At 36.0% G+C, this 27,454-nt stretch overlaps 2 protein-coding genes across 10 annotated transcripts in view; one reads left to right on the forward strand and one right to left on the reverse strand.

Annotated features, from left to right (window-relative positions):
• The window catches only part of MACROD2 (mono-ADP ribosylhydrolase 2), a 2,017,409-nt gene that overhangs the window by 326,159 nt on the left and 1,663,796 nt on the right, over positions 1–27,454 (forward strand). The gene's annotated exons all lie outside the window — the stretch shown is intronic.
• On the reverse strand, positions 1,980–14,355 carry FLRT3 (fibronectin leucine rich transmembrane protein 3). 2 transcript variants are annotated; one of them, XM_061208751.1, is made up of 3 exons: positions 14,150–14,355; positions 5,810–5,983; positions 1,980–4,229 (listed from the first exon to the last, which is right to left on the reverse strand). In XM_061208751.1, exon 3 carries the CDS (start codon positions 4,184–4,186, stop codon positions 2,237–2,239), a length of 1,950 nt encoding a protein of 649 aa, XP_061064734.1. In that variant the 5' UTR covers positions 4,187–4,229; positions 5,810–5,983; positions 14,150–14,355; the 3' UTR covers positions 1,980–2,236. The 2 variants fall into 2 exon arrangements, with proteins under 2 accessions (XP_061064734.1, XP_061064735.1); XM_061208752.1 differs by lacking the exons at positions 5,810–5,983; positions 14,150–14,355 and adding an exon at positions 5,251–5,412.

Below are 27,454 nucleotides of genomic sequence, written 5' to 3' on the forward strand. Positions count from 1 at the left end.
TACTCAAAACCTCTGGAAGCAAAATCAGACTTCCTTCGGAAAATGTTCCCTGTATTCAATGTTAATCACATTTTCTTTGCTAAGTTATCCCTAGAAAACAACTATCCTTAACAGGAAGTCAAAAGAGAAAGTGTTGAGAAACATTTGAAGATGGCAAATGAATAAATGAGGTTTCATAGGCAGTTGGAGATATTTGTTAGCAGAGTAGTAGAAGCAGCGATATGTAACAAACCACTGGGAACACATGGCTCACTTTGCTTGACCATAATAGTAGTAACTTGTATTTTGTTGAACATTGTACAGTTTCCAAGCACATTGTCTCATTTAATCCTCACAACAACCCTGTGAGGTGGGTGGTGTTAATAGCCCCATTGTATAGATAAGGAAACTAAGCTAAGGAGAGTAAATGGTTTGTTTTCACATACCTAGTAAGTGGTAAATCTGAGATATCAGATCCTCTGATGCCAACTCATACTACCAAAAAGCTATTTTAAAAAATATTAATTTTTCAAAAACCACCTTAAGGTATCAGCCAGGACAACAGCAGCAGTGTACAAAGACTGAAAGGTCACAAAACCACTTCTGAAGTTTTCTGTAAGAGTATTCCAAAAGACTGTTAGGATATTTGTTTATGCATGAAAACACTGAACCCTGTAAGTAAAATGATACACGAGCTCAAGATATTGCTATTTTTTTATTTGTAGCCAACATTTATTTTTATGCCTAGAAAAATACACGGGGGTACTTAGGACTAATGTGTTGGGCAGTTTGCTACTTTAGTGATAGTAACATAATCCTGAAAAAGCAAGCACGATTATTTTGTCCTTTTTTTTGTTTTATTCAGCAATAAGACCACAATTTTTCATATTTAAGGAAGTATGAAAAATTTGTCGAGTTTTAAAAGCTGAATACATATAGCGTTGGATCAAGGCACATACAAGACTGGCCAAAGGGCGTACAATGCACTTTGGTTTTTTGTTGGGAAAAAAAAAATCATGGCAACAAAAAAGTGATGAGGTTTTTAAACAAGTAATAGCTCACAATTCAGTAGGAAGCTGGAAAGAAATGTTACATTACAAGTTAATTATGTCATATCTGGAAAACTGTGACAGTAATGGGCAGTATTCTTGATCATTGTGAACGTAAATTGCACGTTTATGTACAGTGTTAAAATGTTTCACATAAACCAGATCTAAGTTTAATTTCTAGTATTTATTTTTCTTTTAAATTCTCATTTAAAGTACTACTTTCTCTTCATTGCTGAGGGGAATTGCTTCTGGTTATGCTACCTTTTTAATGTGTGTAAGGTTTTTTTTGACATCCTTTATGATAAAAACATCATAAACATGAACAATTGTGTCTTTAGAGTTGACTTTTCAAAAATCAGGATGATATAGGCAAAACCAGAATGCAATTCTGAGATTTGTGTTCATTACGCTATGCGAGTCTAAGTTTTCATGTTTTCCTAAGTACAGATTTCCCCCTAAACTGGAAGCACGCTTACATTATTGTTTTTGTGAAGTCCTTTATTCTCAAAGCTTTGTTAACAATGGCATTAACAACAGCAGACTTCACACTCCTTTTATGCCAGCTGATGGATTCAGTTCAGAAGATATGTTTACTTTCTTAAGGATATCTAATTTGCTTAGGGTAAAAATGGAGTTATGCAGCAAGTCTGATATTGCCCATTACTTCACATATTTTGATTATTGAATACCACTGGAATACAAATTTAATAATTGGAACATTATTTCATAACTACCTTTTGAAATTTAATTTTTCTCATTCAGCCGGTTTTTCTTTTTTTTACATTTTATTAATACCAAAGTGAAAAATGGCCTGTGCTTATACTACAAGGATCTCATGTGAACGCAGTTCTGATTGTTCAACACAGCAAGAAAATTCACTTTCACAGTCAACAAGTCATCTTACTCAGTAGAACACAAAGTAAATGATTTATAACTTCAATATTTGCAAGGAAAATACAGTACAAATTACTAAAAAGTACTAAAATATAGAATTGTGTTCAGGCTTCTCTACTACATCAATCGCAGCAGTAACCTGAAATTTGAAACTTTTAATAAAAAGTTCTTAAATATAAATTATATGGCAAATGTACAGTACATTGCTTTTCTCAGTCTCTTTTTCCAGTGTTTTACAGTAGAACAGGGTTCCTACCATCACCTCCCTTAGGTTTAAAAAAACTGAAACACAGTATGCTGCGAGTCCTCCAGCATCATGAGTGTGAGTGATCTGAGTCTGGAATACCACTGTCTCTGTAGCTTCGGTTACTACTACTTTCACTGTGATTGTTTTTGTACAGAGTCATTCCGTTAGGAGGAAATATGGTGTGTATTACAAATTCCTCCTTTGAGATGGGTTCATTGCTTATCGGTAACATCTGAAAAGAAGTCTCCCTGATTTCCAGGATGGAGTTGTCCTTCTTGGTGCCAGCTTCCGCATAGTCATCCTTTCTTCTCTTCCCTTTGCTGTATGCACAGTTCCTTGAGAAGAGTGATCCATTCCTATGAACATACCAGCACACTAAAGCGAGAAGGGCGATGGTCACCAGGGCCACAGCGCCACCAATGATGGCAGCCAATGGTAAATTGGGGTTTTTGTAAGGTTCTTTCTCTTGCTCTCGATTAAGGGTGGTTGTAGGGTTGTACATTCGAAGGGGTGCAGTTTCAGTCTCAATACAAACAGGAGTTTCATCAAATAGGTAGAGGTTACTGGTTTCCATGGGAACCATGCAGACTCGATAGGGCGAATCAGGCTCCAGGGCTGTGACCAAGTATTCACTGCGTTCTCCTGTTACAATTGTTTCCGTTATAGATCCAAACGCTGGGCTGTGACCCAGTTTGAGCCAGCTGAGTCTTAAAGCAGTCATAGGTAGGACAAGTTTCCAAGAGATACGAATTGTGTCGGAGGTGACAGCTTTCACTGTAATGACAATTGTTTTTCTTGCTGGATTCCCCGTGGTTCGCTGATCCTTAGTGAGTTTGGGGTTCTTCATGTCTGGTTGTTTGGTCACTGGAGCTGGCCACTGTCCTTGAGCAGGATGCACTGTGTTGGGTGTTGCAGTGGTTATCTGAATGGTGCTTACAAGTGCGCTGTCCTTACAATCAAACAGTTCCACATTGAGGTCCTTGATAGCCATTCCCCGAACCTTTTCAGGGGCTTGGCACATGAGCCCACGCACATTGACCTTCACAGGTAGTGATTGTAACCAGTCACGCACCCATTTCATCTTGCACCCACAATACCACGGATTGTTGCGAAGAATCAATTGGGTTATGTTGTCCAAATCATCAAAGATACCCTGAGGTAAATTACTTAGGTTGTTATTGGACATATCAAGTCGATACAGCTGCCTTAGATAAGAAAAAGCATTTGGGGGCACCCGATTGATATGGTTATCTTGAAGATAAAGCTTCCTCAGGTTTGTGCCTGGAAGGTTTACTGGTGCAGCAGTCAGGGAATTCCGTACCAGTGACAGTTCTGTTAAGTTGACTAGGTTGAAGAAAACTTTATCACCTAAACCGTGGTTGTTCAGCAGGTTTCCGTCCAAAACCAGGCGTTTTAGGCTAGTGAGACCTTGAAGAGATGGTGATGAGATGGTGGATATACGATTATCATCCAAACGGAGTTCTTCTATAGTCCTGGGCAAACCCCAGGGGATTGTGCTAAGATGATTACGGGACAGGAAAAGCAGCCGGAGATAGTTACTATCTCGGAATGCCCCCTCTTCAATGCTAACAGCTGAGACGGAGTTATCATCTAAATGTAATTCTTCCAGATAGGGGATTTTTGAAAGTGAATCATAAGTGATAGTCCTTATATTATTTTCTTGCAGATGTAACTCTTTCACATACTTTGGTAGGTTGGTAGGAAATTCATCTAAACTGTTGTGATATAGGTATATTCTTTCTACTTTCAGCAAGTTTTTCAAATCTGAAGGAATCCCAGCATTATTTATTTGGTTGTTCTGAAGGTAGAGAGTTGTAGCATCCTCTGGTATTCCTGTTGGAATGGATGTCAGAAAGCGATCATTACAGTAAATGAAACCGGCATCACAGCGGCACACAGATGGACAGGATTTAGCCATAACTGATAGTGGTGCCACCTGGAGGAACAGCCCAATTTTAGCCCCGATGAGGAAGATGCTCCAGGCTGGGCTGATCATGGTCAGCAGTGTTGAGGTCTTTACACAAGGTAGTTTCAGAGCCCTAAAATGGAGTGAGTTAAAAAAAAAAAAAAAAAAAAAGACAGAAAACCATCAGGCCAGCATATTTAAAATGGTATTCAAAATAGATGTAGAAACTGCAACATCTATAATCACTTTTATTAGTTAATTTTTTTTTTTTTGCATGCTTAGGTTTTATTGCTAGCTAACAATGAACACAATCACATAATCTTTTTACCTTAAGTGTTTCTGGTTTTAAGAAGTATTATGTCCCAAATCTATCTGACTTTGAAATGTTAAACATAATTAGTTTTATTGAATATTCTAAAGCATTTTCATAATACTTTATATCAGTTTCATAGCCAGTCATTGACCAAGCTAGTCAGATTTCTAATTTTTTCTTAATATTCATAATGAATTGACACATATGAATATGATTTGTTATATTTAAAGAGAATAATGTTACTGTTCTTAAGAACAAAAATTTTATATCTGCTTTCTATTAGGTAGACTGTACAAGTGTAGAAATGTGTAGTAAAAAAAATCTATTCTCTTACTATTCAGGAATAGTTACACATCTCTTGAGATCCTGAATCCCAGTAAAGCCAAGTGTTTGCTTTGATTATTGATGTTATTTTTCTTTGATTATTAATATTAAACATGTGAGATAGGTATTTCTAGCAAGAAAATCAGAAGGAATCTTTTTCATTTACTTTAGGGAAGGAAAGACATACAGCTAATACATCTAGCTAATCTAAGTGGAAAATTCCATTTCATGTTAAACTAGCTCTTTCTTTTTCTCCCATTTTATTGTATGTTTTGTACTACATGGTTTAATGGCTTTATGAACATTTTTCATTACATTCTATCTCATAACATGTTTTCACAATGCATTTATCTTTCTTCAAGTTCTAATCTAAAATATTATTCAACATTCTCCATGGCTGGAGAATTATAGATTTGTACTGATCTATTGTGTAATATAATTTCTTCAGCACCTTTAGGTATTAATTAGCCTTTATAATTTCAGGCATGAAAATAAAAGACTTTAATATTTTTCCTACCTTATTGAACGATGTGGGTAAATTTTGCGTGAGTGAAAATCCAATGCGCATATATTATTTTCCTGGTGAGGGGCTGGGACTTATAAACTCTTGTTTAGTCCTTGGAAATATTCTTCACTGTTTATTCAAGTAATCCTATGCCGCACACACCTCCAGATCAGGCTTGCTGTTGTCAATGAACATTCCAGCTGCGGTTCAGCATGGTGGGCAAGCTTATTAAAGTGGGGACCAGAAACAATTCAGTTTCCTGTTACTATGTAGAACACATGGTTTCCTATGTATTTTTTTTTTCTTTCTTTCTTATAGAGTTTCTGTGTGAAGGTTCCTTTTGTGTAGCTTAATTCCCTTAGTGGAAACTGCTCTCTTTGAAATTCTTATTGCCTCTTCTGTGCAATGTGGTCAGAGATAGTAACTTCAGATCCTCATGAAGAAAGCCATTCATGATGCTAAGACCTGTATAGTAATAGGTTTTTCAGGCAGTTACCCCCCACCTTTATTCCCATCCAGTATTATCCAAGTATAAACTTTGTACAGTAGCTACATCCTGAGGTGTGATTACCTGCTGTGAAATAGCTATTTCCAGCTTTTGCTTCTTGCTGCTTTCTCAGAATAGCTGGTGCAGTCACAGAGGTAAAAAAACTTAATTCAAATATTCTTCATGGAAAAAAAAGGGAAGCATACTAGGTTTCCTTTATGTTTCTGTTCCTTGAAATACACTGGGTCTGAGCATCTCCTGTGAAAGTAAAATGTTTTAATGAACGTTAACACACTAGAGAAATTTCCTAGAAATTTAATTTCACTTCTTTCTTTAAGCAACACATCTTTCGTCATAGTAGTTGTTGCAAAGGGATAAGATGACCTCTTTGTCTTTTACTTCCCGTTTATGTAAATAAAGTGGAAGCCAAAGTTGAGATTGTCACCAAATAGATAATTTCAATTGTTAACTGATTGTTCAACAAATCAGAAGCAAAGCTTCATTCAAGAGGCAGTAAGCCCCTTGCATGGATTTTGAATTCAGGTCAGGCCAATCTTTAAAAGTTCACTTTCAAATCTTAGATATAAAATGATAAAATGTTTAAAAAGAAGAAAACAAGTACATGTCAAAGAGGTGAACAAAGACATAACAAGGATTTTTGACAGAAATGCCATGGTAACGTTTTAGACATTTCTGAACATAGTTTTACAAAGTCATACAATCTACAATTTAAAGAGTTGAAAAGGGTTTGCTTTAGAAGCGTTTCTTTTGATTTGCTCAGTGCCCTGTTTAATTCTTCTTGCAGGCCTCAATTTTCCCAATTGCAGAATGTGGACACTATGACCTTCCTCCTTAGAGGTGTTTTTAAGGGCTAGTTGATGATCTTGAAACTCTAGTTACTCAGGTATTGTTGACCAAAAGGCAGTGTAGAAGTTCAAGTCATAGTATTTTTTTCAGGAGAATATAATTTTTAGCAAACTGAACTTGAAAAACTGTATTTGGGACAGAAAGGACGCTATTTCAATGTCTCCTTGTAATGACCGTTAGGAAAGCATATCAAAAGCTGACAAGGCATTTCCCTCTAGGTTCAAACAGGAACATGCCAATTTCCAATGACTGTCTTTTTTCACTTCTGAAAGGGCTTAAGGCTTTACCAAAGAGACTCATGACTTTAATGATGACTGCTTTGTTCATTATCTAATATGCATGACGATTTTTGTGGGTGGACAGGGGAGGTGGGTAGGATCAGTATCTGTTACGCAAGGTTACCCACTCAGGGGCTTTCTATACAAGTAGGGTTCGTTAAGGTATCATGGAAATATTTGACCCTGAAAGTAGAAGCAATTTGCTTCTCCCCCAGTAATTACCTAGCATCCAACAAGGATAGCATCTGTTCCAGAATTCAAACAGTACTGAAAGTGACTGTTAAATAAGGCCAAAATTTGTGTTTCTGGTTCTCTTTGAAAGTTCGGTTTCTTTTAGTTTGTCACCAGATATCAACACTAATAGACTGCATTAACAGAAGGAAACTGAAAAAAAATTACAGATACATTTAATTTATTATTTAGGCAACTTGAAGTAAAAATAGCAGTTAGCAGATGGATAAAGTAGTCTCTAGTGAATATTGCAAAGTGCCCATAAAGGAAAGTTTAAGTGATTTATTGTTTAATGTGAGGTTTTACAGTGATGCCTTTAGGGTTTTGCTCATTATTGTTGAATTTCAGTGGAGTATTTTCTTGAAAACTGTTGCTTTCTTGGTATGTGAAAATGGAAAAGCAAGCTGTGAAATTATAATTACAATGTTACTTTAAAAAGTATCTTCTGTAAATGTTTTCTAAGCTTGAAAATTATTCAACATATAAAGTAATTTGGTAAATTTAAGAAAAAATTTAAAGCAATTTAAAAAACAGTTACTTTTGTTGAACTGCATTAAAAACTAATCAAAACCATTATAAAAATCACAGGTGAGAACCTGCTTAAAATGTTGCCAATAGCTGGCCATTTCTCATACACCAGGACATACTCTAAAGTTGAAAAGATTAATCTGATGAATGGGAATTTAAAAGTTGTTGGTCAGCCTAGAGTATGTGCAAGGTGATGATCATAATGATAACCAGAGCTAAAGCTTGTAGCTGAGCTGTAAGTATTTCACCAATTCAAGCTCCAAGAATATGTTTTGATTTTCACATTTTTAACCCAGAGAAAGAAAAAATATTCTAAATTGGTGTGAAAAGAAGGAAGATTAATTTGTTTATTTTTCTGTTTTACATTTGTGAAACTGCTTCCTCTGCTCTATTTGATATGCAAACTCACATTGCCATTAATACAATAGTGGTAATAATGTGGGATTAACAGAAAGCCTGAAATCTCATTAAGTTCTTGGAAAATGCCATTCTTTTCTCCCCAGATTGCATTAAAACAAAAGGCAAAAATATAAAGCATGTTTCTCTGGAGAGAAGGATACTCTTTGAAAAATGAAGCTTCCTTCACAAGTTCTTACTCCCTTTACTTAAGCTCAAACAGTTCAATGCATGCTTGATTGTGTTTTATATCTTATATTTTATATCTTCTCCTGACCTTTTATATTTAAAAACTATAGTGCTAAAGAGTTTTGTTTTATTTTACATATTAGAGGCTGTAATGGTCTCTCCATCTAAAATAAGTGATCCTACCCCCATGCTTAGACTTCCCTCTTTCTGAGCTGGCTCTACATATTCACGCACATAAAGACATTGTAGTTGAATGTGACTGATGAAAAGAAAAATGATCCCCACTGGCATGGACACTGTGGCCTGGTTTCCACAACATCGACTTCAGAGCCTTTATGTCTGCATAGGCTTGAAAGAGGCCATTACTTCTGAACAAAAAGGAATCGATCTTTTAGAAAAATATTGTTAATGGGGTAACTTGGGGGAAAACATAAATGGAACCCTGGTTATTTAAAGGAATGCTTAAAATTTTTTTTAAATTGTTATCATTGCTTCAGTATATAGCATGTAGAACTGTAGCAAAAAGAAGAAAAACATAATCGCCTCACTGGTAAATCAGATTTTTAATATGGATTTTCCTATTCAGTTTATCTTTATAAATAAAAATTGTGGATTTTTAAAAATGCATTTATAATGTAATCACGTTTGCAAGAAGCCTCCAATTTATTTCCATGATACACTTAAAAGAATGTAAATAGATAAAGATGCTATCATTTTGAGATACTTTAAGAAAACTAACATAATTGAAGAAGTTGTATCTGAATAGAAAACTGGTATTTAAATAAAGTCAAGAACTTGAGGCAATCTACATGTTTATATGATTCCTTCTTTGCTACTACAGTATTTTGGAGGTGGGAATGTTTGAGATGACAGGGTATTTCTCATGTTTTGATCACTTAGATTAAGATTATATGTTGATAGTGCTAACTTCCTAAATCCTTTATTTGCTCCCTTTGATTTAAATTGACTTTGATTTGAAATCATTGCTCATTTAAAAAAAATCTTAAATCGAGTATAGAGTTTTGAGATTTTCGTTTCTTTTTAATGCTTTGCCTCACATCAGGGTCTCTTAACTCTCTGGGAAACTTTTAAAAATATTAAATCTAAAAGTAGAAAGGCATGTAGAACTCTTAATCAAAGTTAATTGCATTATTATTTTGAGTAAAACCTTGAGATTGAAGAAAATATATGCTTACTCAAATTTATCCAAGTCTGTTAATATTTCTAGGTAAACTGGAATTTATACAATCATAATTTGGAGTATTAGGAAAGTAATTTATTCATGAAGGTTTAAATTGCTGCTAGAAAGCTCAAAAAAATGATCAACCTATGAATGCTAAGTCTTTGTAACGACAAATGGTATTTCAAATAAACTATGTGTATGGTTAAACTGAAAAACTGGAGTACATCAGGTTAGTTGATGGTGACAGCAAAATGCTTTCTAAGCAGCCTGTCTGGTAGTTAAATTTTCCACGATCATCAGATTTCAGGAAAGTTCCAATTCTTTTGTTTAATGCCAGGCAAGCAGAAGGACCTCTAACTCTCCTCTTGAGAGTCATGAATTCTAAAGGGTTTGCTGAGAGGCAGAGAAGCAAGTGTGCCTTTTCTTACGTAGTTTTATCCAGACTGTTTTCTGGCCTGTAAGGTTTGTTTCATTTATGCAAATAGGGGATGAAAGTTCCAAAGCAAAGTATTTTTACTTTCTCCTTTTATGTTACTGGTTCTTGCCCCCAATAGGTTTGTGATAAATGAATCTAATTCTGCTTCGTTTGTTGTGGCTTATAAAGTTAAACTGAGCATCCTTAAAACAAAAAGGCAAACTGGGATGTTATCTTTCATCATAGTGAAGGCTGCTTCCTTTATGATATTAAGCCAGACTAAATGAGTTAGAAAACCATGGCTTATAAGAATGAATAAGATATTAATTTAGAGGTTGGTAAAGGTGAGCAGTAGAGAGCTTGGGGCAGGGGACAAGCTTTAAGTTTGCATTGACTTTTAAGCAATTGCAATTAAAACTATGCTTATCTTTGTTAAACCGCAAACATTTTCCCACTGCAAACTTGAAATGCCTTTTTCAGTGTTGTGAGTACAATTTGGTTGATATGCTTTAAATTTCTAATATTCAAGTTTCCATACTCTAGTAGAACAAATATTTGGGTCTACTGTGTGCCAAGCACTGGGCTGGATGATAACATCCCTAATCATAAAAAACACCTTGTTTTTTTCATGTCAGAGTTGAGTATTGTTGATTTAAACCAAATGAAGAGGAAGAAAATCATCACCACATAGACTGATCAATCCACAGTCCAGTGGCACACTTTAAAAATGGTGTTTAACCAAATGTGGTCTCTGGGTTTTCTTTTCAAAGTTGCCAGGGTAACTTGTGCACGTGAAAAGTGAAAGAATAAAGAACAAAAGCTGTCATTGTCTCATCAAGAGAGAGCAATTTCTCCTTTCTCTCATTTAAGCAGACGAATACCTGGAGAGAGCTTTTTATACATTCCTGACACTTGATTTGGGGGCTAGGAAAGAGATTATTAATATGTTAAACAAATGCAACTTTAAGCTGCTGCTTAGATTACATTTCGTTCTTTTTTACTTAAAATCTGTTTTCTCTGGTCTTCTTGTCAACAGACAAGTCAAAGTCCTGAAACCTGCTCTCCTGTGCAATATAAACATGGCTTTCAGACTGTTTTTTAGTGTGATGTTTTACCAAATTTAGCGATGTTGATCTGCATTCTGAAACTGGAAAATGCTTTCTGAAATGTATATTCCTATTTCGGTTCTTAAGCGGCAGAAGGCTTTTTCCAGAAGACATTTACAAACCATCTCTTTGATGGAAATTTGTTTGTTGACTTGTGATAAGTTTTTGAAATGGTGGAATGTTAGAAAGAGTCGAGAAAAGGCCCTTTTTATGCTCTGAAGAGAAAAATGCACTTTGGAGAATTAATATTGCTTAGAGATTTACTGTAGAGTTTTTGCCCGCTGGGGGGTGGTACACTCTACCAGAACACTGCTTTCAGAAGCCCTAGGTCAGATGTTGGCTGCTGCCAGCCAGTTTTCCTCTGGTTTAATTACAACAAAGCCTCCCGTTGAGAAGAACAGTAAAGGCCTCTGGGGCAAAAGGTGGGGGTGGGAGGCAAGGGGGACTGAGGAGAAAAGGAGGGAAGAAGTTACAGGCTTTGAAAAATTTACTGAATCTTATTTCCCTCGTTGACTTCATTTATAGTGGTCTTCATTTGACCGTCAACAATTATTTATAATACTATTAAAATAAACTGGTTGAATAAAAGAATATTTAAGGGGGTTTAATCAAAATTTTTAAGTTAGTCTTGGATCTTGGCATTAAACACATTCTTTGTTATGTAGCCCACCCACCTTAAAAATAGGGGGAAAAGTTAAGATCCACTGAAATGGCAGTTTTAAACCAATTTTTTTTTCTAATGACCAGATTTAATTTAATATTGGTATGAACATTTGGCATATCAAGAATAAAAGCATAAAGAAACATTCATATAACATTAATACAAGGCAAGTTCTCTGCTACTGATTTTTGTAGGGTTTAAAATTGTTCAAAATAATCCAGAAAGAGGAGGAAGCCCTAGTGTGTGTGGCCAAGAAAAGCAGAGACAAATCTCTCTGCAGTGCACTTGCATGTTTAAAGATGATAATTGTATTTTTCATCTGGAGACACTGAGTGTTCATTAGGGTCTTGTGTCCCTAGGCAGGAGGTGCTGAATGTAATTGGAGTTTCTATTTGATTGGGCAATATAGTCTAGAGAAGAAACTGGGGTAAAGATAATTAATAGCTTGCTAACAAAGTCTGACAGCCACAAGATTTCAACCAAATTTATTTCACACCGCTTCATTTAGCTCTGAAAAAGTTTTGATGGAATTGGAGGCTCCTTAATTAACACTTGAAAGCAAAAGAAACATACCTTCTATTTTACTGCCACATTCAGTTATGACAAATTTTCTTACTGTTTTTCTTCTTTTTGTAAAAACTTTACTTGCTGCCCAGTTATATATTCCACCAACGTTAATGTTTAGGAAGTGTTTAATTGGGCATTTTGAACCTAACCATAATTGAGTTAAAATGGGGGGGGGAATGAAAAGCCCAATTAATAACTGATAGTATTATACAGCCTAATTAATAACTGATAGTATTATACAGTATTATACACAATATTAATGAATTCATTATGTTTATTCATTCAATAATATCTTTTCTGATCCTTGGACTAGATATATTTTTGGCAGTGCTCTATTTAAAAAAGAAATTAGATGTGCTTTTCCTACTTAAATACATGCAATCATGTTTTTGTAACGCTGTTTTTTATTTCAGGCTAATATATGTATGTGTTTGTGTATGTGTGTGTATATGTTGTGTATACACACACATATATCTGCAAACTAAGAGGCATATCTCTGATTTAATCTTCTTATAGATTAAAACCTGGCATATTATTATTAATATTGGTAGTAGCGGTAATATTAATATTTTGTAGTACTTTTAAAAGGTTCATTTCTTTCTTTACTCATTTCAAGAGAGATGGGTATCTGTCATCTGTCACTTTGGGGCAGGCATAAGTGGTCCTATCTGAAAACAGACAAATTCCTTCTTTATGTTTATGCTGGTCAGGATATTCCTACGTGGTCGGAGATAAATGAAAGGCATTGCTACAGCTGAAGCACTTTTCTAGTGGCTTTATTCATGTTGTTTCCTGCTATAACGAAGGAACATATGTGTGCATTTTAGAGCAGATAGATTTATTAAGAAAATTTAAAATAGTTAATTGTTAAAACCATTGGAGAATTTGGTTCCATGATTGGCACATATCAAGGCTTTTAAAAAATCTTTTAAATTCTCAATAAATAAATAACAATCAAACCCCCAGATGTTGAGAAAATATAGGCCTGTTGTACTTTTTACCTCTATGCAACCATTTTGTTTCAGATCTAATTCACTGAAAAAAAATTTTCTTGAGAAGATACATTTAACTACTTTTGGAAAGCTTTGTTGTATAAAAATATTTCTTTCAATATAAGATTTTCCCATTATAAGTTGCAAGTGAATGGATACTCTGCATATCCCACTTGATGAGGGCTCTACTCATTTTTTACCCTCTGCCACACTGAAATCCCTGCATACATCAGGCTTAACTTCCAGGCTGAGCTTTGTTAGTTTTTCTGAGTAGACTTTGCCAATTACTATGCTAGTCACATACTACATTTGCCCAAGCAATGGATTTTGGCGTTTTTCTGGAGAGGGGATATGGTTTGTAAGACAGTCTCCCCCTCCTCTGAGTTAAATTCACTAGTTGAGATTTGCAAGCCTGAAATGCTTGAAGCAGCTCTGGCAGGATAGCAGTGCAAGCTTTAAAATCTAGGTGTAGCTGTTAATCCTTCCAGAGGCACATAAGTCTCCAGGAGTAGCTGGGCTAGCTGTGAGCAAGATGTATGCTTTTCATGTACTGCGTACTCATGGGCTGAGGGATTATTGATTTTCTTTCACAGTTGTAAAAGCAGCAATTGGTGATCATACCACACATACAGTACACACCAAGTTAGCAAGACCTTTCGCTTTCCTCTCTGTGAAAAAATCTGCCTCGTATTCCTTAACATCTAACATTTAACTTTCCAACTTAATGTTTTCTATAAGGCTCTTTTCAAATAGCAATGACACGAGACAGAAAATAGCCATTTATCATTCGTTTTTTTTTTAATGAAAGAAAGGTTTCAAGAAACTTCTTGCATTTGGCTGTAAGAGTCCAATTTTTCCTTGCTGGCTTGCACGCACATACATTGCTCGTCCTGGTGACAGAGCAAACGTTCGTATTTGGATGCCTCATGATACCAAGTCATTTCTTTCTAGAGAGTAAAACCAAGCAAACTTTCTGGGACAATCATAAGGAAAAACATGGGAAACACTTACCGGGAAGGCGAGAAAAAGCAATCCCATATGTTCTGCCGCTCTAGCTGTAATTCCACTGCCCGGGAATTGGAGTAATAACCCTCCCCCTCTGCCCAGCTCGGCGTCCAGTCCACACAAAGCCAACGGCAGCTGCAGGCTGAGCTGGTCCTGTTCAGATCACGCCTCCACTGAGGAGCCAGCAAGGGACAGCATTCCAGTTTACTGCACAGCCCACCTCCAAGTCTGAAGTTAAAGCTTCACCTCGCAGTGGTTGAAGAAGGGGGTGATGTCATAGATGGGCAGGACTTCGCCAAGCTCTCGTTCAGTGAGGTAACTGGGTGATCAGACAGATGAGCTTTGCCATCGCTAGAGGGAGTGAGAGCAGCCAGAATGAGGCGCTCAGCCTGCCAAGGCCAGGATGCCATTCGGTTGGTAGGCAGCCCTTTGGAATCACAACCTTTTCTGAAGTTTACTACAACAGGGGAGTGGTAGCAAGCTTATAAAAAATACAAGACTGTTAGAAGGCTATTTATAAGATTACAATAGAAAGACACTGGTTCTTTTTATTTTTAAGCCATCTGTATTAAAAAGAAGTTAAGCAAAATCATACTATTTTCATTTTTGACTAGTTACAATAATGCTATAATTGTGAAGGCTAGTAACCCCAGCAGTGAATATTTATTTGAGAAATGAACAGAAAGCAGGTTCAAATAAATAACTGATTTATTTAAGGGAAGGGAACAGGAATGCCAAAAGGTTAAAAAAAAGAAAGGTAACCAGTTCTTTTTCCTGGAGGTAATAAGTTATTGTTTTATATGTATTTGTTTTAAGAAGTGAAAGTATTTTTCATATACTCCCACTATTTGTCCATCTTCTGTAGAACCTAGTAGATAGTAGGTTTTTCATATTTAAGGCATCCTCCCTAAAATAAAAAGTTTTTGAAAAATTAAATAGAGTATTTTCCTTTCTGATACGTTTTTGCTCTGAACATGAGTTAAGATACAAACATTTTAAGAAGAAAGAAACTGTTCAGGGGTAGTTTTGCTTGTATTTAAATTATTGTATTTTAATTTATGTATATGAATAAACACTGAACAGTGGAAGACATAGACATTTATAATGTCTGTGTCTAATTAGCAGAATTATAGACTTTATTTTCAATTATGATTTTAATAGACTGGTTTCTGCTATTCGGTCAACAATTGCTTTAGGCTCATAAGTTTTCCACTAAGTGCGTTTCACTCTTTATTATTATTGGGAAGAATTTTGCTTTTATATTTACCTGGAGGGCAATTTCCTTAAACTGATGTTATTTGTTTTATTCTTAGAGGTTCACAGCATTCTCCTTTGTGCTTTTAAAAAGTTTCTGAGTGTTTGTTTCTGAAGAAGGCCAGCTAATTGTCTTTCCCAGGAGTATTTGATTATGGTCTCTTCATTAGCTTCATTTAGTTTATCTATTTACATGCTTCTTTGATAGCAGTTTGACCTTCTGAGTTCCTCTCCAAGAATGAATGATACCACAGTAGAAGGTGAACTCTTGATAAGAGGTATATTGACCCCTATTGTTCTATGGTTGCACTTTTATTGGCCTCTGAGGGTGGACCCATTAAATACAGGAGTTTTAGAATTCTAATGTCTGTTGAAAAGCCAACTTCTTAGAAATGTTAGGTAGCAAAAGTTGAACTGAGGTGCAGCCACTGGAGTTTTGGAGGAAAGGGAGGTGGGACGAACAGGTAATCCCTCAGTTAAAGGGTGGATTTTCTTCCTGTTACTGCAAAATAAACACATGGATTAAATTGTTTTATGAAAGAATTCTTTCTAGAAGCTATTTTCAGTTGGGAGTTGATTATATTTAAAAAGAACTTTTTGCCTGGCCTAATTCCTATGGGCTTATATCAATATTTAATCAGTTTTGTCTCCATTCAGGCAGACCTTAAACAGAAAAGAACGATAAATGGACAATTTTGGTTATCAGTATCTAAAAGAAGGTATATTGGCCTGGGAGTTAGGAGTTCTGAGGTTTCCATTCCCTAGCCTGACATGACTTCATATTATCTGCTCTGGGGTTTGGTTTCACCACATGGCAAATAAAGGCAGCAGGAATTTATTGAATGCCAATTATGTATTGTTGCTTTCTTTCTTTTTTTTTTTTTTTTTAAGTTGTGGATTAAAATGTAGAAGGCGGCAAGAGATTATGAAAAATGTGATCTGTACTAGAGGTGCTAACTTTGGAGGCAAACTCTTGAGATAGCTCCTATCAGCCCACCCTGTCCAAAATATATACTCTTTTGCTGGTTCCATTTGTTTTTGTTTTTGTTCTTGTTTTTACTTCTTGCTCTTATCAGCTGTCTGAAATTCTGCCAGTTGGAGGTGAACTTATAATAAAATGTACCTTTTTTTGCAATAAAATGGACCACCTCTGAAAAGATTGAGTTACCCTGAGTTAATTCAGATTGCTTTCCTCCTTTGTTACCTAAGGGAGATTACCTACAATAAGGGGATGGCTGTCCTGGTAGGAGGGGAAGGAAGGCAGACAGTTTTCAGTGAGAAGCCCTTTAGGCTGTGATAGGAATGGGGGGCCTGATTCTTACAGTAGAGAGAACTCAGCTCTGAGTGGAGGAACCCACCTGTGTAGACTAATGTTTGAGAGCATGTCCTTCACAGTCTAGCATACCTGGGGTCCAGCTTGGCTTTGCCACATGACTGTAGACAAATTACTAAATATTTCTGAAATTGTTAGCTCAGTACCTGACTCATAGTAAGTACCAAAGGAATGATAACTGCCTCTATTAAGATGAGGGCATCTGAGCACTTGAAAAAAGGAGACATTAAGAAGTGGTAGAAGAATGCACAAAGGGAGGTCAGAGAGGACCAATGACAGATTTTTTCACACTCTTGTTGTTCAATAGCCAGGGAATGAGGGAGGAGGTAGGCAAATAGGATTTTTTCTTGTTGAATTTTTTTTTTTTTTTTCTGTTGTCTTCATGCATTTCATGGTCCCATGTTCTCAGGATTTAGAACTTAGTTGAGTCTAGTAGAGGTTTTGGATTGAAAAGGCATTTGTCGTTTTTTTGCATTTTGCTCTGTTTTGTGGGCTAGCCTGTGAATCTAACACTGTACATGAGAAAATGCATTTCAGAGGGTAAAGAACTGGCCGGAAAATGAACTCCACTAGCATATTCCAATTTTAAAACTCTTAAGACTATCTAAACTGGCCATATTGAAAAACTTTGTGTTTTTCTGTTTTTGTGAGAGGGTAAGAGATGCTCGCTCCCTGATGGAGGACAGGGGAGGTTGGATTTGGAATCAGGTTTCCCAGGCTCTACTATTTACTTGTGTATCCAAGTGAAAACAACAACCACCACTAAACCTCTTTTATAAACAACTCCCAGTTGAAACGGAACAATTTAAATCAGGTCTTCCAACCTGCCTAAACTTAAGCTTCCTCATTCACTCATTCATTGTACACAAATTTGTTAAACTTCCCTGTAAAAGAAGCTAGTAGGACTAGATGACCCCCAGACCACCTCCAACTATAATATTGGAAATTTAATCTTAGAAAGTATTAAAGTTCTCTCAGGTTTTAGAAAGGAACATCCTTGATGATTTTTCTTCCCCTCACGACTCTTCCTGAGAATAAAGTCTTCAAAGTTGTCTGAAAAACAAACCAACCAACAAAATCAGCTCAGGCTTTTGGTATATTAAATGCCTTGGGCTTATTATCAGTTGAGAGTTTTTTGGTTGCAAGTGATTGAAAGCTCAAGCCTTACTAACTAATCAACAATTGGAAATCTATTGGTTCATGTAACTGAGAAGTTCAAATGTATGGTCTGGCTGGCTTCAGGTAAAGCTTGATACAGTGGCTTAAAGTATGTCAACAAGAAAACAGTTTCTCTCTGGCTCTGGCTTTTCCAGTGTTGGCAAAGGAGCGTTGGCAAAGGAGTGATAGATCATGTACAACCGATCCTTGGCAGCTCCAGGCTTTTTCCTTACGCAGTGACAGTTCCATGTATCACATTCCCATATTGCAGTGTTCAGAGGAAGAGAGGTCACCTCCAGAAGCTCCTACACATGCACAGATGTATGATTCACTCTCATTTGTTTAATCTTGATCACATGCTCATTCCTGAACCTATTACAGGAAGATGGGGGGATATATTGGTGAGCTTAAGCCCCCTGTAAGAGCTGTAGGTAGGGTCAACCCCACTCAGACACACGGCTGAGAATGGAGGCCAGGGTATGATCCGAAGGAAAATTGGACACTGTTAGTTTGAGAAGGAGGGAACGGATGCTGGAGATTAGCTCATTTTTAGAGGATTTGGCATGCTGAAACTTGGGCATGTTTTATAAATTTATAAACTTGAAGCTGCTCTTTTAATTTTCTTTCTTTTTTTTTTTTTTAAGCCAAAGTTTTGTTTAACTTGCCAAAACATCTTTAAAAGATTTTTCTATTTGTAGACCCTCTCAAGTCTAGCCCAGTTTTTTCTGTCAACAGGTAGTGATGCAAGTTAGGGCACATCAGTACTACATCTTAACGTGAACCTCTGGGATGTTAATAAAATATATAGAGAGTGCATATTCAGCTATCTGTAATTCTGTGAAGTCAGGCCAGATGCTTAATGCACCAGTTAGAAACTGTACCACATCTTTCTGGACAATTCCAAAGGGTGTTGGAGAAATAATTAGATTATAGCAGGTCACGGATGCCTTAGAATACTGAATGGTTTTAAAAATGCTATATTAAACTGCTCTTCTGTTCTGATATTTGCCTTTTATTAGTCAACACTTAAAACGTACCTAAAAATAATCACATGTCCCTGTTAAGTATATTTCCAAAACATACTGCACTGGAGTGAGATCTGTCATTACAGGACTTGAAACAGAAATCAAAGAGAAAAATCAGGTGGTTATTTCCCTGCCTGCTTATCTGCCCACCCTCTGACACACCCTTATTTTCCCCAACATCCAAGTTAGACTCTTATTACACTTTCGGGATTGGGATAAAGATGATTTTTTAAAAACGGAGAAAAAAGCACCCCTTTGGCCTCCCAGGAAAGAGAGGAGAAATTGTGGTTCAGAACAGGTTAGTACCTGGCCACAAGTGATGGGCTGAGACAGCTGCCTAGTGCAAAATGGAAAGCCTGCTGATCCCTACTTTCTTCCCTTTTCTGTGCTTTCATGTCTGGCCATGCAGACGATGCATGATCCAACTCCAGCTGATGTAGGCTGTGTCCTTGACCCCCTCCCACTCCCTAATGCCCTGTCGCCCTTCTCACTTTGTTTTAAAATGCTAAAAGAGACTTTTAAAATGGACCTTGGAAAAAGCAAACTTAGGGCAAGCAGAGAGTGAATTCTCCCTCTGACACTCTGTATGTGGCCCTGGGAGAAGAACTTCAGTTCTCTGAACCTCAGTTCTCTCATTTATGAAGATGGAGACATGGGACCCACCTCGTTTTGCTGTTATGGACTTCAATAAAGTGGTGCATTGTAAGAGCTCATTAAATCTGAGAAAGCACTTACCAAGACAAAGCTAAAACTTGTAGATAGTTGCTTTTTATCTTCATAGTGATGAGTAGGGCCAGGATTATTTCAAAAGGCACAATCCACTAATGTTAAATTAAGCTATGTGTTTTAACAGTTTATCTTTGGAAATGAAACAATTTGAGAAATGCTTCTGCTTACTGTCCTGGATGCTCAGACCTTGAGATAACAGTATCTAAGGCTTGTTCTGAGACTTAATTACAAATCAAAGGACAAATTCCTTATTCTTGAAAATGATTAGTATAAAGCATAGCTTTGGAGGAATGGCTTACAGTTATTAAGAGCAGATCAGTATATGTCTGATCATTGAGATATGTATTTACTGGATATCATACAAGTGGATTGCTCCAAAGCCACATGATTCTATCTACATAGCTTGCTGTTAATCTCAGCCAAAGCTGTCATCACTTGCAAACCATCTTATTGTTTCACTGTTTCTGGAGTATTGGTGCTAATTTTAGGTACACAAATAGACTTTCTGAGAGGAAGATTTCCTGAAATTGTTGTCAGACTTATCTTATTTCCAAACCAGCTCTGTATTCTCCTTGTATTTGAGATTACCTCTTTTAGGATTGCTATTTCAGTGCAGTCCAGAGTACTTAGGTACATAAACATGTTTAATGTTGAAAGAAACATGCTTAAAGTAGAATCAAAAACTGTTTTATATTATATCTGTTTATAACTGACTATGGAAACTGTCCCTCATTGGTACTTCTGGGAGAAGCAGATGTACTACAGTTAGTACTTTTCTCTTAAAAACTGGCATGTATTGATTATCTGCAAGATTTTTTAAGGGATAAAGTATTATCCATTGATTAGATTTGGACTAAGCGAATGTTTTACAATACCATCTATTCCAAATAAAAATAGTTAACAATTATCATGGGAAATTCTTTCAAATATAAATCTATTTAGATTTCCTGACCGTGATTTATGACAGATATGTTATAGGTAGATTAAACTATGTCTGTAGTCCCCTCTGCTTCACTTCCTTCATATTCTAAGTGATTAACCTTAAATTTGGGGAATTTAAAAGCATTTTATAATTCTTTCATTAGTTAAACTTTTGTTCCTTTTGTTTGATATTTAAAATGTATTAGTGCTACAAATTTACAAATACTTAACTAGGTTTTATATGTGTGTTTAAAAATTAAGATCTAGACTTGACAAGTTTTATTGAAAGTGCACAAATATTGCCAATATTTATTTATGTTTTAATGAGCTTTTATTCTTAATAAATTGTTTTTTTAAATGAAGATAGAATTGAAATATGATTAACAAAGTGTTACTTTTAAAAATGAGTAATTTTTGTTTGGGAGGAAGCTTTTTGGTAGTTTAATTCTCATGTTTACATAGAAGCAATACAGAAACTATTTGAGTCACTTCCCAAGCAGCTCCTCTTTGTTTCCTTCACTGGCCCAAGGAACAGGCTTGTCTCTCTGAAGTCCTCCCCTACTTCCCTGGGGCAAGTCAGAAATAAGCTTATCAGATCACATCTTATTGACAAAGAGCAAAGCTTATTGGCTGACAAAAGAAGGGAAAAGAACAAGTAAAATGTAAATGACAGAGGTTTGGTGTCAAAAAATCCTAGGTTAACATTGTTTTTTAAATAAATTTTTTGGAAGTAGGGTTTACATCTTTTTATATTTGCTTGATTTTTACTTTAGAATTTTAAGTGCAGTAAAAGCTAAGAGTTTTATCCATATTTTGTACACTGTAATTAAGTTATCAATATTATCATCATTATTGTTGTTGGCATTGCTGTTATTACTTGTTCCTTGTAAGCAAATCTTTCTATCTTATCTTTGAAAGAAGTTAGAGAAAATTATGTTGCATCTTATGTGTTTCCAGTGTAGTTTTCTAATAGAAAGTAGACATGGCTTTCAGATAGAAAGTAGACGTAGCTTTCTGACAGGAAGTAGAAATATTATAAATATTGAAATAAATTATTATAAATGTTAAGTAATTACAAAGATGTTTTATATCATATTTGTATCCTATATTCTTGACTAAACAAAAATAGTCTTAAGGAACTTTTAAATCATATTTATTTCTTGTCTTCTTGACCGAACAAAATAAAATATTACCATCTCCATTCTAATGCAGCTGATAATCTAATAATTGCATAGCAGGTGCAGGAACTTGTTCTGGGTACTCTGAAGATGATATTAAGGTATGTGCTATAAGTCTGGTCATGTTGACTCATTCTCGTGTTTTCCAAAGACTCTCTAACCAACCTTCTAAAGTTGCTCTATCCACTAGTACATAGATTATACGTGGGCCAAAACCATTTCATGACAGCTAGATACTGGCTCCTAAGCAATCCCAAAGAACAAAGAAACCTGACCTTAGTCTGTGGTTGAGAAGGTCAGGAGCAATTTAAGCAATGTACTCTGGGCTACAAAACTGTATTTGAAATGAGACTTACAGCAGTTAAAGAGGGAAAGTTTTTGAAGAGACATTTAAGGAAAGAACCAAAGCTGCTAAAATAGCAACAATTTGAGAGGAAGAGAGAGCCACAGTAGGTGGATTTTGAAGTCTTTACCAGTTACTATGGTGGTAAGTGCAAGCAAGGAAGACAGAAGAAAATTGTCTGAGAACATTCACGATGCACGTTCCCCTCACCCATCCTTGTCATGAATTTTGGGGAAGAATAGAAGAGGTTGCTGAATTACAGAGTCCAGTAAGGAAGAAAAGAGAAGCTCATAGATTTGAGCAAAGTAACAGTATCAATGTAATGAGACTAGTATTCCAATAATGGTGATATTATGAAAAGACTGGTGGAAAGCTAGGTGTAGACTAAAATCCTAAAATTTGATTGCAGAGGAGGGGAAAGGGTAGTCAAAAATGGAGATTTGTTACTAATTTGGGCTTTTAAGGACTATGACCTGACTCTGCTCGTACCATTCTTAGGCCCTTCCAGGAAACAATGTTGAGGTTTTCCAAAAGCTTTTCATTGTAAGTTTACAATAGAGTCCATGGGATTCCCGAGTTATTATCTGTTCTACATCCAGGAATGTAATCCCTGGACGAGGAAGGGTCTTCTCTGTATGGAAAGGAAACCATCTGCTTTAGGATGGTGAAAGCTGACACTTGCCGAGAAAGCTAGAATGGCCTAACTAAGCCGTGTCCATTAAATGGGGGTGTGTGCATGAGCCCACAAGTCACAGTAAATCATCCACATGTCCATTAGGAATATGGGGCAGCTCTCAGAGCCTTCTGGTTTGTATCCAGATTAACATCTAGTCTAACACTGTAATGTTAGTGGAGGCAATGGAGTCATCCAAAATATGCATCCAGAACAAACGTATAGGTCTTAGAACATGGAATAAAAGTACTGTGGCATTAAGGGTTCATTGTAATTTGTAACAGAAAGTACCTAAAAGAAAGCATTCAGAGAAAAGTTATACCAGTTCAGAATATGTCATCTACCATGTAATGTGCCAGAATCCTAACAGGCATTTCTGTTTACACTTGGCTCTTCTGAACCTCATTCCTGCCTTTGACTTATCCTTTATGAACGACATCCTTCATTAGTAAACAAATGAACACATTTCTTCACTCATCAGTTAAAGAAAACCAAATTGTTCTGTTAGTCTCAAGGACTGATTTTGGTGGAATTATGCCCCAATTGTATTTTTTCCCTCAATATCTCTAATATGGGATGCTTACAATCTTATTTAAAAATAAATGCATGTTGTTTGAGAGGAGACAAAATGACTCCAAATTCTATGCTGTTAGGACCCAGTTATCCATGTCTTAATGGTAAGAAATGAATTGACCACTACTGCCTATTTTCATCAGACTTGTTGCAATCAACTGTTCCAATTCACTTTATAGTTTACAGCCATTAAATGACACTGTTAAGTTGTTGTAGAAAGTTAGAAAAGAATGATAATAAGAGGAAAATAAAAATAAAGCCTTTAAGATTTTTATAACTTCTATCTATATATAAACAAATTAAAATAGGAAAACATGTATTGTACATATTGCTTTTGTACTTATTATTATAACTTCTTTTCAGTTAAGAAAATTGTGAACTTGTCTCTGCACTATCAAATGTGCCTGGATATCATCAGTTATAATGGGAACATAGTATGCCATTGTTTGCAGAGATAGCAACCACCATGACTAGCCTGTCTTTCCCAGCATTTGCATGCTTTTCAATTTTTCCAGATTATAAGCAGAATTATGAGGAAAATGCTTCCAATGAAATCTTTGTGCTCAAATTTATTAAGATAACTTCTTTGAGGTAAAATTGATGCTTCATAGAGCTGACACTTTTTAAATGAATTTGCTGTGATTACAAGATTGCCCTCCAGAAAGGACGTATTCTCCCAATCCCTGCACCCTCAACAACTTTGGGTAGTGCTGATCTTCATTTTAATAGGAGATAAATTTGGTCTTGATATTGTTTAAATTTGTATATGTAGAAGGAGCACATTTTCTTTCTTTTTGGGTGAGAGGGCATTTTCTTTTACTTCACTTCCTCCCTCCTTCCTCTTTTTTTTTTTTTTCTTTTTGGGTAATTTTGTCTATGTCATCCATTTTTTTGAGAAGTCAAACACAGAGAAGTACAGAGAATAATGAAATAGAATATGCACCACCTAGAATTAACAGTGGTTAACATTTCATTTATTTTAATTATTTGTTGCTTTAGATCCTTAATTCAAAATAGAATATAAGAATATTATAAAGTTGAAATATCCTTCATTTTCTCTCTCACCTACTTACCTCTTTCCTTCCCCAGAAGCATCCACCATGGCGAATTTGGTGGTGTGTTTTCAGTCTATGTTTTCTTATTTGTTTAATTAAAATTAGGGTCAGCTATGAGCCCTAAAAACTTGAGAGTGACTTAACATGGAAGTTGATTTCTCACTTGTGAAAAAGTCCAGATAGGTAGTCCAGGGTGAGCATGGCCCTCCACACAGTCGGTGACCTGGGATTCTTCTAGTTTGTTGCCTTATAGTGGGTGGCTTCGATCTCATAATTCAAAATGGTGACATCCTCTTTCCAGAAAGGACAGAAAAAGGGATTAAAAATACGTTAGTGTTAATAATTACCTACCTGTTATAAAAATTAATACTTATTTTAATGATAATTATCATTAATAAACTGCAAACTTACGTTCAGTTGTCCCTCCGTACAAATAAGACTACAAGAAACATTCTTTTACATATCTCCTCCTCTGCATGGGTGAGCTTCTCCGGCTTATGTACCTAGAAATGGAATTTCTGGGTCTTAGGGTATGACTGTAGGTATAGGTCACTATACTAGATATTGCAAAATTCTTCTCTTTGTTAGCGTGCTTTCAGCTGCAAATAACAGACAATAGAGTTCAAAGTGGCTAAAATAAAGAAATTTATTACCTCACATACCAAGAAGTCCAGAGGTAGAGGTGCTCTAGACTTGGTTTATTCATTGACTCAATGGCTTGCTCTCCTCATGGTTACAAGGAATCAAATGCAGACAAAACAATGGCCAAAGTTATTGTATCTCTTTGTTTCTTTTGAAGGGCAGGGAAACTTTTCCTCGAAACTTCCCCCACCTGGCTTTCTTTCTGTATCTTATTGGCTAAAACTGAATCATACCCTAAGTTGATTACTTACAAGGTTAGATAAGACCATGATGACTGGGTGGGGATAGGGCCAGTTTACCTCGAAGAATGTTATCAGGAGGAAGGAGATACCTGAACAAAATATGCTGTTAGGAAGGAAGATGGGGAAAGGTGGGTGGGTGACAAGTAGGCAATAAGCAGTGTCTGCTGTATTGCTAAAGTAGCTGCTACATTCCCATCAGTAGTACACAAGTCCTTGACTGTCAGGGCTTTTGTTTGTTTTTGCCAATCTAATGAGCACAAAATAGTACTCTTTGTTGTATTCCTTGGCCTTTGTCGGCTTCTGGTGGGTTGCATACCTTTTCAGACACTTATAGGCCTTCTGGGTTTTCTCTTCTGTGACATGCCTTATCTATGTTCTTTGCCTTGATTTCTCCGGAGACATTTGCGTTTTTCTTATTGATTTGTAGCAATTTAAAAAATATATTCTGAATAATAATTATTTGTCTATAAAGTTGTGTTGGAGGTGCCTTCTGCCAATGTATGGCTTGCCTTTTAACTTTTAATTTAAAAAATAAGTTTTTATAACTTAAAGGTCTGTGCTTTTTGTGTCTAGTTCAAAGAATCATTTTCTACATTAAGATCATATAAATACTATTCTATTCTTTTTCTTTATGAATTTTAAGTGGTTAACAACCTTTTGTATACTGTATACTAGCAATTTTTAAAGTAATGTGAGGACTCTTCCACAGGATCTGTAAGATTAAAACTGCTTTTATGATGGTATTAAAATGTTATTTGTCTTTTTCACTCATTCTTTTATACGTGTAAAGTGGAGTCTTAAAGAGGCTGCATGACCTGTGATACCACAGCAAATTGGAAATGCCAAAGCAGAGGTGGAGACCCAGTTATCTCTTCTTACATCAAACATTAAAATGATTTGCAGGACTGTAAACAGTGCTATTTTTCTGAATAAGACTTTCTGTTTGTTGGAAAATAGCTTTTTTTCTCACAAAATATGCTATTTATGTAAATGTATATTGATTTATTCTTATTTTTAAATGAATTTATAAGTATTTTTAAAAAATTCTGTTTTAACCAGTAACATATTAAACATTGAAATATATAATCCACATAAATAAAAGCTCTTTGGTGTACTCAATAATTTTTAAGGATATAAAGGAATCCTGAAACCAAAAGTTTGTGAAATGTTGCTGTATATGAACAGTAATTTTTCATTCAGAAATTCCCTTGCCTTGTAGCTGTGTGTCAAAAATTAGAACATTTATTTCATTGTCCTTGGGAAAATATGATTTGGAAAACAGTTCTCTTCCCATATGCATCAATGTATTAGTAAAAGATAATTAACTTGAATTATCTATAATTCTTACTACCCATCTACTGCAGTCACCCATTAGCCCAATGGGTACCATAAAACAATAGAAAGAACGTAAGTTTTGGTGTCAGACAGACCTGGCTGTGGATCCCCAGCATGGACACTCTGTAGCTTAAGCTAGTAACTCAATCTGTCTGAACCTCAGTGTTGGGGAGGGAGTAGTCCATCTGGCTGTGTGTCTTTCTCATTAGGAAGAGAGGAATGTGGCTGAGCAGGGCTTGGGGAGGCAGATCCTGATGGAGCTGCACTTCAGAAACAATTGGATCTTAATTAAGTGGAATGTTCTCCCACTGCTCAGTGTTGTGGTTAAGGGCATTGGCTTTTGTAGCCAGACCTCCTGGTTCATAGCCCAGTTCTACTTGCTAACTGAGTTAATTAAATTGTGGATGAATTACTTAACCTGTGTGTGTTTTTGAATATCCCCATATATAAATTGGGAGTAATAATACTCTCTATGCCATAAGGGTTATTGTGAGAATTAACTGAGATACAATGTTTAAAACCATTTTACAGTGTTGCCGCATGATAAATGCTTACCATTTCAGTTGTAGTCGCTCTTACTATAAGTTTAAGTAATTATCTGTTGCCTCATAACAAACCACCCCGAAACTTAGTGCCCTTAAAATAAAACCAATGACGTATTTTGTGCACAAATCTCAATAGTTACACATCATCTCTGCTCACATGGCATCAGCTGGGGTGGCTGACCTGGGGGCTGGAGGATCTGCTTTCGAGTTGGTTGACTCACACAATTGATCTGACTTCTTCTTAGAGCTCAGCCAGGGCTGTGTGCTGGGTACCTCTGTACTCTCCAAGTTGGCCTCTTCACAGG

This window comes from Eubalaena glacialis, chromosome 13 (genome assembly GCF_028564815.1).
Source record: "Eubalaena glacialis isolate mEubGla1 chromosome 13, mEubGla1.1.hap2.+ XY, whole genome shotgun sequence".
Classification (NCBI taxonomy): domain Eukaryota; kingdom Metazoa; phylum Chordata; class Mammalia; order Artiodactyla; family Balaenidae; genus Eubalaena; species Eubalaena glacialis.